Source organism: Zonotrichia albicollis, chromosome 28 (assembly GCF_047830755.1).
Source record: "Zonotrichia albicollis isolate bZonAlb1 chromosome 28, bZonAlb1.hap1, whole genome shotgun sequence".
Taxonomy (NCBI): domain Eukaryota; kingdom Metazoa; phylum Chordata; class Aves; order Passeriformes; family Passerellidae; genus Zonotrichia; species Zonotrichia albicollis.
This window is the reverse complement of record NC_133846.1, coordinates 2,015,262-2,026,464: the sequence shown is the minus strand read 5'-3', so window position 1 is coordinate 2,026,464 and position 11,203 is coordinate 2,015,262. Positions and strand designations below refer to the sequence as shown.

Genomic DNA, 11,203 nt, shown 5'->3' with positions numbered 1-11,203 from the left:
GCTCCCAGGGCGGGCAGAGCTCTCTGGGGGCGCCTGCCGGGGGTCTCAGCACAGCTGGGGGGGTCTCCGAGTGCTTGGGAGGTTTTGGAACAACGGGATGAGCCTGAGGTGTCCCAGCCCTGCCAATGCCACAAGCAGCAGGGGTGTGGGGACACCGGTGACCACAGTTTGTGCCACTCCATGCCAGCCCATGCTTCAGGTCCTTGCTGATGCTTTCCCCTCCCACTATCCATCTTTTCCCTCAAACCCCCTGTTCTCATCCCATCAAAGCTCCTTTCTGCAGTGCCAAACCCACCCCATGAGGGACCCCCAGGTGCCCTCACCCTCCATGCCCCAGGATGGGGGGTTCTTTTCTACCCTCCCCTACAAGTGCTGAGGGACAGGGATGGAGCCCCATGGGGTTCCTGAGTGGGGGGCTGAGAGCAGGTTTTGCCCCCCAGATCAAAGGGGCTGGGGGTGGAAGGTGCCCAGGGCAGGGAATCACATCCTGTCCCCTCACAGGGTGGGGAAAAGGCCCCAGCTGGGAGCATGAGGAGCAGAGGGACCCTCCTGGCCTGCACCTGAGGGCAGAGAGACAGAGTTCAGCTTTTTTCCTGCATTTTCCAGCACACAGAGCAGCCAGAAAAGTCAGGGGTGAGGGACTGTGGGGTGTTGGTACAGAAGGGTTGGGGACCGGTGAAAAAATAAAATATGCCAGGCAGCCTGGCATGCTCTCACCTCTGCCCCCCAGCTCTGCCACAGCCTCAAGCTCCCATCATCCAGCTCCAGCCACCTTCTCTTGTCCAGCTGTGGAGGTGCCTGGGGCACCCTGGATCACCCTGGAGCATCCTGGAGCAGGCCAGGGACTCGCTGCCCTCAGCACCCCCAAATCTGGGCACGGTGCCCACCCCTAAGAGCAGCCTCTGGCCTCAAACACCCCCCAAATGTGACCATAATGACCGTGGCACGGATCCAGCAGGATATATATAGGTCCCACTTCCCTGGGAAGGGGATGTGGACCTGGGAAACCCCCGGCTGCTGCTGGGGAGAGGAAGGGCTGGGCTGAGTCAGCTCCCCTCGAGGAATCCTGTTTGTCAGCAAACAGGGCAGCAGCTCAACCCTGGCACTCGCAGAAGGCTCCCAAATCCCCTCCTGTCCTTGCCACCCCCTTGGATGAGCAATGGGGGTGTTCACCCTGCACTCCCCATGGGCTGGTAGGGACTAAAGGTGGTGTGGGAGCCCCAAGCATCCCCCTGGAGATGCTGGATGTGTGCAGGGGGAGCTGCAGGACGATGTGGGGCTCCCCTGCTCCTGGAAAGAAGGAAGGGAAGCAGGGGGAGCAGCAGGGGGGGAGGAAATGCCTCTTCCAGGACTGTCACTCGAAGCAAAGTGCTCCAGGAAACTTTGCTTCAAGTGTGTTTGCTTTAAACAGCTTCTTCCCAACTGTTCACACAGATTTTGGAGGGCCCCGGCACCAGAGTTGGTGCCTGGAGGTCTCAGCAATGCCAGCAGAGCTGGGGCAGGAAGGGCAGATAAATCCCTCTGCCCTCATTCCAGTGGCCATGAACTCCCACATGCATCCACAGAGAAGCAGGTCAGGGTAAAAATACCAGAACTCAACCCCAATCACCCCCTCAGGGACCCCAGGGCTGACACAGCTCAGTCCCCCCTTGCATCCCACACTTACACCAAACTACACCTCTCTGTTTATTAATAATATTAAATATACAAGTTGTTTTCCATTATTTTCTTTAAATAGACTTTTAAATGCCTTTGTATAAAATATTTCAGGATTTCATTGTATAAAAAAAAAAAAAAAAACAACAAACCCATCCCAAAACCAACAAAAAAGCCCCAACCAAACAACAACAACGACAAAAAAAGGCAAAATAAATCCAACATGGGTAAAGGCAAGTTTTCTCCCCCAGGAGCAGCTCCTCCACAGTGTAAACTGGTGACTTACACCACCAGGAGTTTGGCCCCAGACTTCCTGCTGCATCAGGGCTTTTATCCTGATTTACACCAGTCCCTCGCCCAGGAACCCCCTCCTTCTGCCAGTCATAAATACACACACATATATATATATATTTATATAAAAAACCCCTAATTAATAGTGATGCTTTCTTTAAAAACAGTTGGGTTTGTCCATATTTTCATCCTTCATATAAAAATAATGCTTGAAACTCCCAGAGCAGCGCAGGGGCCACACTTCATCCGGGGCTGGAGGGAGCCGTTGGATTTTAGGGCATCTCCAGGGCTGGTGTGTCCCAAACCAGGCTCTTCCCAAAGCCCCAGGGTGCCCAGCTGGGACAGTTCCAGCTCTTACACCCACGTGGATCCCATCTTTCCCAGCCCCATTCCCTTCTCCAAAGCGCAGTCACCAAAGAAATGGAATCCCAGCGAGGCCAGCTCGTGGTGAGGACCCTGTGAGGGGCACACAGCCCCCCCCCAGAACACTTGTGCAGGATAAAGACTTTCATCCACTCTACTAAAAAATAAAAAATAAGCCCTAACAACAGGAGGATGGGGAGGGGCTGGGATGGTGCCAAGGGTCACCCCAAACCCAGCCCCGTGCAGGGATGGGTGGGCTTTAAATATTCACAGTGTGAGGGTTTGAGTTGCAAGTCAGGGCTGGGGGTCCCCCCAGAATTCAGGATGCTCCAGTTGAAGCCTCAGGAAAGGCAGGGTGAAGAGGGGTGATGGGTGCTGCTCCAAACCCACTCTGCTGGGATGGGAGAAGAGCCAGAGGACTTGGGGAGCCAATTCCTTCCATCTTCATCCAGCTCTGGCCGTGTTCAAGTGGGATCAGCTCCATCACCCACATCCAGCACTCCATGGTCCCGCTCAGCACCGCAGCATCACACCAGCCTGCAGGCATGGCTCCAGCCCTTCTTCGCTTCCTGCTGCCCAGGGGTCCCACTCAGGGCACATCCCCCCATCCTTCTGTCCCTGCCAGGGAGTTTTTTGCAGTCTCTGGCCACGGGCACGGGGCGAGGGCAGAGGGAGTGTCAGCGTCACGGTGGGATCGCGGCGAGGCCGGCACGTGCCAACCCTCCTTCCGTCCGCATCCGTCCCCCGAGCAGCTTCACATCCTGCCTGGGGCCCTGGGAAAAGGAGCAGAGAGATGAGCAGGAGCTGGGGCTCTGCCAGGGAGGGCAGCGTGGGGAGAAACACACGAAAACCACAGGAAAAAATACTATGTATATTAAGAAAGTGCCAGTAATGGATTAACGAGCTGCGAAACCACATGCTGGCAGCGCCGGGGCGCAGACCTGCTCCTGTCCGTGTCTTCCCGCCCAGAATTTCCCTGCCCATGGAAAGGTCAGCACCGATGGGAACACAATTTTGTCCTCACCCAGCCCCTGATCACCTCAGAGATCCTGAGTCTCCAGCTCTGAACATTCCCTTGCTCCCTGCAGCGCCCTGTGACAGAAAGATGGGGGAGTTTAGGGCAAGGTCACCCAGAGTGGGGGTCCCCAAAGCCCCCCCATGAAGGTCACACCCACCTCCTCTCTGGCTCCTCTGGGTCGCAGCCTCCATCCTCCACCGGCCGCTGCAGGACCTGTGTGGATGGAGGGAAATGAGCCCTGGGGAAGGGGAGGAGGCTGCAGCAGCAGGGTGGCAAATCTGCCAAATAACATCCTCCCATCACACTGAACACCACCAATTAATTAAAATTTGTCCTCTAGTCACAAAATTATGGGGAGAAATGGGGCTTAACCCACACTAGCCAAGAGACAAGTGGGGAAACTGAGGCAAGAGGGAATCTTGGTGCCCGGGACAGAGACGAGGTGGAGTCTTACCCCAAAACTATGGGGAAAATGGGGCTCAACCCACACTGGCCAGGAGACAAGTGGGGAAACTGAGGCAGGAGAGAATCTTGGTGCCCGGGGAAGATCTTACCCTGGATTTATACTTGTAGAAGAGGAGGTGGGGTCTTACCCTGGATTTATACTTGTAGAAGAGCAGCCCTCCCGTGGCCAGCAGGACGGCCACCACACTGGCCACCGTAATGTAGATGAGGGGCTCCTGGCGGCCCTCGCTGGCGGGCGGCTCCTTCCTGCGCTGCTCTGCGCCCAGAACAAAGGCAGAGTCAAAGCTGGGCCCGGCCCCGCCGCCATCCTCGGGGCCCCGCAGCCGGCTGAGCCCCCAGCCCCACGCCCTGGCCCTGTCCCTGCCCGGGGCTCGCAGCTCCGGGGCCATCCTGGAGAAGCGGAGCTGTGTGACCGCAGCCGCGGGGCGGATCCGGGCTGCGCCGGGCGATGCTGTCGGAGGGCTGGTCCTGAGCCCGCCGCGCTGCTCCGGGAGGATGGAGCCTCCCCACTGCTGGCCTGGATCCTGCGGCAGGTGCCCGGTGCCCCACTCCACCAGCTCTCCATCCCCGCGGAGGACGGGGATGTCACCCAGCGCCAGGCTCAGGGTCCCGGCCGGATCCTGGAGGGCTTCGGCACTGCTGCCTGGAGCTGTCTGCTTCATCCCGGGGGCCAGCGCTGTGTCACCTAGCCCGGCAGCCGGGACCTCCTCGGTCCCTGAGCCCCCGTCCGTGCTACTGGGGGGCTGAGATGGGGCCTCTAAGTCAGCGAGGGTGGCATGGAGGAGGCTGGAAGGGACCCGGGTGCTAGCGGGTGCCGTGTCCCTGCCAGCGGCAGCAGAGAGGGAGGGCTGGGTGGCAGAAGGGAGGGCAGGGGACAGGCAATTGCAGTCAGGATCTGTCCCCACACCTGAAAGAAGGAGAGAGAAGAGACAGCCTTGGGGTCACCAGCCTCCAAGAGGGGCACAGGCAGCAGATCTGAGGTCGGGGGCATTGTCCCCGTCCCTCCCCGCAGCCCCAGGCAAGCGGGTCAAACAGCCCCTCAAAAATGGGAGAGGCAGGGAACAGGCAGGAGCAGTGTGAGGGTGACAAGCAGTGGGTGGGATGAAGCAAACCCGAGTCACCGGGTCCCCTGAGCTGGTGGCAGTGCGTTAGTCGCAACTTGCAGGAGCCAGACAGCCACGTTTAAGGTCCCCACGGCACAAGGACATGGCAGAGCTCCGACATGGGGTGACACTGGGACATCTCCTCCATGCAAACACAGCACGGGCGCTTGCGGAAGCGCAGACGGCAACACAGGGCTCCTCCAGCCCGGCAGCAACACTCGCCCCGAAGGCTTGGCCATGGGAAACTGAGGCACGAGGCAGCTGAAGTGACACAGCCAAGGTCATGCAGCGTGTTGGTGGCACAGCAGTCCCTCCATTTCTCTGTTATGCTCTGAGATCGAGCCCGATGCCTCCTTGGTCCCCCTCACATCTCTCCCTTGCCTTGTTCCAGCAGGATTTAGCCCAAATCCCACCTTCAAATGGCAGCCAGCCCCTTCTCCCCTGACACTGATGCAGAGCTCACTGACACAGGAAAGGGGACAAGGTGGACACGTGCCACACCCACAGACACACGACTCTTAAGGTGCTCCATGCAGTGAGCCCAAGCCCCCCAGACTGGCATAGGTTTAATGGGCAGAGGCCAAGCCTTGGCATCTCACCTGGTGAGGATCCAGCCTTCTTGGGTCCCAGGCACACCCTGCGATAGACTCGGCTGCAATCCTTCGCAAAAGTCTCCTGTTCCTCCAGCAGGCGCTTGATGTCCTGGAAGAAATCCTTCACCAGCACCAGCATCTCGTAGGGGGACGTGGTGAACTCCTTGAAGCACATCTGTGAGAGCTGGAGGAGGCACCAGGCTCAGCATCAGCTCCATGACTGCCCAGTGTCACCCCCACAGATACCACAGCGCTCCCAAGGCAGGGCTTGCTGGTTCCTCGTGGCTCCATGTCCATGCACAGCCCAGCTCTGCTCTGCTCCACAGCCCTGCCACACACCCACCCCAGGACACTCTGCTCATCCCATTGCACCCCAGGACACTCTGCACGCCCCATTGCACCCCAGAATACTCTGCTCATCCCATTGCTCCCCAAGATGCTCTGCACATCCCATTGCACCCCAGGATGTTCTGGACACCCCATTTCACCCCAGGATGTTCTGGACACCCCATTTCACCCCAGGATGTTTTGGAACTCCCTTTTACCCCAGCATGCTCTGGACATCCCATTGCACTGCAGGACCTTCTGCACATCCCATTGCACCTCAGAATGCTCTGCTCATCCCATTGCATCCCAGCATCCTCTGGACACCCCATTGCACCCCAAGATGCTCTGCTCATTCCATTTCACCCCAGGACACTCTGGACATCCCATTGCACCCCAAGATGCTCTGGACACTCCATTGCAGCCCAAGATGCTCTGCTCGTTCCATTGCACCCCAGGATGCTCTGGACATCCCATTGCACCCCAGGATGCTCTGTTCATCCCATTTCACCCCAAGATGTTCTGGACATCCCATTGCACCCCAGGACACTCTGCACATCCCATTGCACCCCAGGACACTCTGGACACCTCATTCCAACCCAGGGCACTCTGGACACCCCATTTCACCCCAGGATGTTTTGGAATTCCATTTTACCCCAGCATGCTCTGGACATCCCATTGCACTGCAGGACCTTCTGCACATCCCATTGCACCCCAGAACACTCTGGACACCTCATTTCAACAGGGCACTCTGGACACCCCATTTCACCCCAAGATGCTCTGCACATGCCATTGCACCCCAGGACACTCTGCACAGCCCATTTCACCCCAGAATGCTCTGCACATCCCACTTCACCCCAGAATGCTCTGGAATTCTATTTTACCCCAGCATTCTGGATATCCCAGCATTCTGGATATCCCATTTCACCCAGCATGCTCTGGACACCCCATTTCACCCCAGAATGCTCTGCACATCCCATTGCACCTCAGGATGAGGACCCAGGCCCAAAGCCCCACCAGGCTAGGGTCACTGTACCATTCTCTCCTCATCATCCTCCTCCCTGATGCAGGGGTCCATGTTGTCATCGATGCTTTTGTACATCCTGCGCACCGTCTCCATCTTCTTGGCATTGGGCGAATTCTCCTTGAACTCTGTTCTCTCTAGGATCTTGCCCATCAGGGGAAAAGCAGCTTTCACATAGCAGGTGGAGTCATTCTGCAAGGACACAGTGACAAAAAGTGACAGTGGTTACCGGATGGGCGTCCCACTCTGCCTGGGGGAAACTGAGGCACAGAGGCCCCAAATGCCTTCCTACAATCCCACAGAGTTCCCAAAGTGGGACCTGGAAGCCACCTGGCCTAGCAGGCTGGGTCCCTCCTACAAAGGGAGATGAGAGGGGAGGCTTGGGATCTGGGGACCTCCCACCCTGCCCCAGCCAGCCCTAATGCCTGTCCCCTGCTGTCCCCAGCAAGAAACCACTCACCAACTGCATCTTGTCAATGAACTTGAAGGAGACCCTGCCCGGGTGCTGCATCTGGGTGTCAGCCTGGAAGGACAAAGCAGGATGTCACCCACATCCCCAGGGACAGTGCTGAGCCACAGATATGCCATGCTGTGGGCATGGGGTGCCTGAGACCCCCAAATGCACAGGGCTAGGACGACTTTGCTCCCATTCCTGCTTCATCCCATCCCACCCCACACTCCTCCTCCTAAGGCTGTTGCAGTGGCAGGAGTGAGCTCAGGATTCCTGCTCCCATCAGGATGTTGTACTTCCAAATTCACGGACCTTCTCCTGCCTTTCCCTGCCTGCTCCCACCCCGCCTCTCTTCCTCCTCCTCCTCTTCCTGCCAGCGCCACAGCAGAGCCCAGCCCTGCTTAATTTTCCTCGGCTCTCTCCCGCACCACTCTCTCCTCTAAATCCAGGCTGCAAAAGAGCATCGTGCGGTGCAGGAGGTGGCCGTGACACCAGGGTCACACATTCCCCGGCATCACACAGCGCCGGGGTCCCACCCGCAGCGCTGCTGGCCGCCCATGCCACGACCCTTTCCAACGGCAGGAAAAACCCACCCGAACCAAACGTTCTCCCTCGGGGCTGCCATCCCAGGCTGGAAAGGCGAGGGCTGGCAGAATTGCGGGCCGGCAATTCTCCTCCTAGCCTGGGATGCCGTCCCGGAAACAATTGCTCCATTATCCTGCAGGCGCTGGAGCGAGGGCCAGCTCCTCCATCGGCGAGGAGAGGGCTGCAATCCCCGGCAGGAAAACCACATCTTCCATTCAAACCTGCTCCGTCCCCTTTCTCCCACAGCCGCGGACTCAGTTTTAATCCCTGGGCGGAGAGCAAAGGCTCCGGGATGTGCTGTGCAGACAGAGCTCGGGCAGAGGAAGCCGAGCTCGCCCACAGCAAAGCTCCTGGCCCCGCAGCTCGGTGGTTAAAGAGGAAGAGGTGAAGCGAACCCCGACACGGCGGTTACACCGAGCTCGGAGCAGCTCTCGGGGGCTCGGAGGCGCCGCTCCCGTCCCTGGCCCGCACACCCCTCTTGCAGCAAGGCAGAATTTAATCTGCGACAACCCTGCAAATCCCTGCGTGCCCCCGATTCCCGCTTCTCCCCTGAACATCCGCGTGATTCCCCGCTCGGAGGTGAGCCAAGGGCCACGGAGACAGAGATATGGCCCCTGCAGCTGGATCGGCTGGGGCAGGGCTGGCCGTGCTGCGGGGCTGCTGCCAGCGCCCAGAGCGGCCCACGGGCTGGGCGGGATGCCGGCCCCGTCGCCCGGCTCCATCGCCCGGCCGGGCCCCCCTCGCTGCCTGCCACCCACCCACAGCCCCGTTGCCAGCCCAGCTTCCAGGCAAGCAGCTGGACTCAGGAATGCAGCCGGATTCCTCTGCTTAACCCCTGCGCAGCCGCCCAAAAAAGCGCAGCAGCCCGCAGCGCCGGCCCCTCCGCTGCTTCCCCCGCGCCCCTGCACCCATCCAGCCTCATTCCTGTCCCCCTCCCGGCCTCGCTCCTGCTTGTGTCTCCTCTTATTCCTCCTGGTGTCACTTTTCCACGGCCATCCTTGATAAAGGCACGATATCTGTCACCCCCGGTGCCCATTTGTCTCTTGTGCCCAGGGATGCTCAGCTCCTGGGTACCATCCCTTCACTAGGGCAGCTGAAAATCGCCCCATTTCCTTATTTCAGCACTAAAAAAGAGCTGCTTCGTGCCCGTCTAGGCCCAAATGAGCCCCCATCTCACGGCACAGCCCCGGCAGGGCACTCACCAGCTCCTCCAGCTCGGCCAGGTGCCTCTCGGTGATGATCTGCTCGCAGTAGCTGTTCTGCTCCGTCTCATGGATGCGGAGCAGGAGGAGGAGGAGGGACAGCAGCAGGGAGCAGCGGAGCAGGCACACCTGAGCACGACACGGGGAGAGTTTGAAGCAGGGATAACCCACACACAGGCGCCAAGCCCCCTGCCCCTCTCTACCACCCCGCAGCGTGACCACCTCTGTGGTAGCCGGGACTTGGCCACGGTCCAGCAGGATAATCCCACTGTGGTCCTCCAACCCCGAGCCTATCCCCATCCTGCTATTTTTAGGAGCTCCAGGTCAGCAGGGAATTTCCCAAGGCCCGGTGACACAAGCCTGGATGTGGCTCGTGGCCACCTCCACATTCCCGATCCAGCCCCTCTCCCCTCTCCGCACCATTTCTCCGTCTCTCCTGCAAATCTCCTCCTCCGCCCTGGCTCTCCAGAGCCTATCTGACACACTGACCCACCCATCCCCAAAAATCCTCTTCCCACCCTCCAGACCCCCCCAGCTGCACCCGCCGGGCTCTTTCCATGCAGCAGCTCTGGCCTTGTCCCAAATTTCCCTCCCAGTCCCCCTGCAAAGAAGCGGGGAGGCCCCGATCGGTGGCGGGACCCCGGTGAGAAGCGGGGCTTGTCCCAGCTCCAGGACTCCCGAGGAGGGGGCGGCGGGGACCCTGGGGTGGGGGCGCACCCCCGGCTCCCGGGGCACCGGCAGGGAGAGGGTGCCTGGGTGATGGGTGGGGGGGAATTTCCCTTGGATGATATCCAGGAATCCTCCTCCCCTCTTGTGAAACTCCAAGATGCCGCCCGGGCCACCGCCGAGATGTGGCCACGGCTGAACGGAGCCTCACCCCGCCGGGAACGGGGCTGGGGACGGGGCTGGAGCCGGGAACGGGGCTGGAGCCGGGACGGGGCCGGAGCCGGGCTGGGGGTTGGAGCCTCATCGCGCAGGTCCGGGAATGGAGCCGGGGCTGCAGCATCCCCCCGCCGCGGAAGGGGCTGGGGCCGGGGCTGAAACCGGGGCCTCCCCACGCCGGCGCTGGGAATGGTGACCGGGCTGCAGGCGGGAACCGGGAACCGGGAAGAGGGAACCGGGAAGCGGGGCTTCAGCCGCCGCTTCGCCCCGCGGCTCCGGGGCTGCCACGCCAACCGAGGCGGAGCTGGAGCATCCCCCGCCGGGAGCGGGACCCTCGGAGGAGGGGACCCGCCATGGGGGCACGGAGACACCGGGGGCCGCCGCTCCCGCACAGGTGGCAGCGGGGGCCGGGTTGAGGGGGGGTCTCCGCGGCCGCGGGGAGCGGGAGGGGCCGCCGTACCTTGGCTCCGAGGCGGGGCATGGGGGCTGCCGTGGGACCGGGGCCGGGCGGAGCGGGCGAGACAGCGGCAGCGGCGGGGCCGAGCGGGGCCGGGCTGAGCCGCCGCCGCGGCCGCGCTCCCCTTTATAGCGCCGCGGCAGCATGTGGTTTATGAGAAAGCACTTGGCCAGCCGCCAGGCCCCGCGGGGCCCGAGCCGGGCCAGCACCGGGAGGGCACCGAGCGGCACCGGCCGGAGCTGCTGGGTCCCATCTGCACCGCTCGGGTCCGATCGGAACCCCGCGGGTCGGGCTGGATCCGATCGGAACCGCGAGGGTCGTTCAGAGGGTTGGACTCGGCATTGGTGGGCTCGGATCGGCGCCGTTTGGGTCAGGCTGGAACCGCTCGGTTACGATGGGATGGGCTCTGATTTCCCGGAATTGGATCGGCTCGGCTCGGCCCGGGGCACCGCGTGTGTGAGCCCCCGTTACCACAAACACACACGGTGTGCTCACCTGGGCACACACACACATCTGCACAGATGTGCCCGGAACAGACACCAGCCCTGCATGGCCACGGTCACCCCGGGCACTCACAGCCACGGGCACACACACAGCCCTGAGCCTGGCACACGTGTGTGCACACATACAGCTGTGCATGCATGCACACAGAAAGTGCACGTGTGCTCACACAATCCTGTGTGTGTATATGGTCACCCCTGGGCACTTGTGAACGTGTGAACATACACACAACACCCCTGGATGGGCAGGGACACCTCTCAGAACACAGAGCTCTGGGCCTGGCGCATG

The 11,203-nt window shown here is 60.8% G+C and overlaps 1 protein-coding gene across 1 annotated transcript; it reads right to left on the bottom strand.

Moving 5' to 3' along the window:
* Nucleotides 1–1,673: 1,673 nt before the first annotated feature.
* On the bottom strand, nucleotides 1,674–10,786 carry CSF1 (colony stimulating factor 1). Its single transcript, XM_005495973.4, is given in 11 exon segments — nucleotides 1,674–3,083; nucleotides 3,350–3,402; nucleotides 3,486–3,541; nucleotides 3,922–4,209; nucleotides 4,212–4,368; nucleotides 4,370–4,700; nucleotides 5,496–5,673; nucleotides 6,850–7,029; nucleotides 7,298–7,360; nucleotides 9,076–9,204; nucleotides 10,418–10,786. Coding segments are annotated over 10 exon segments (1,455 nt in total). The 5' UTR covers nucleotides 10,439–10,786; the 3' UTR covers nucleotides 1,674–3,083; nucleotide 3,350.
* Nucleotides 10,787–11,203: the final 417 nt, after the last annotated feature.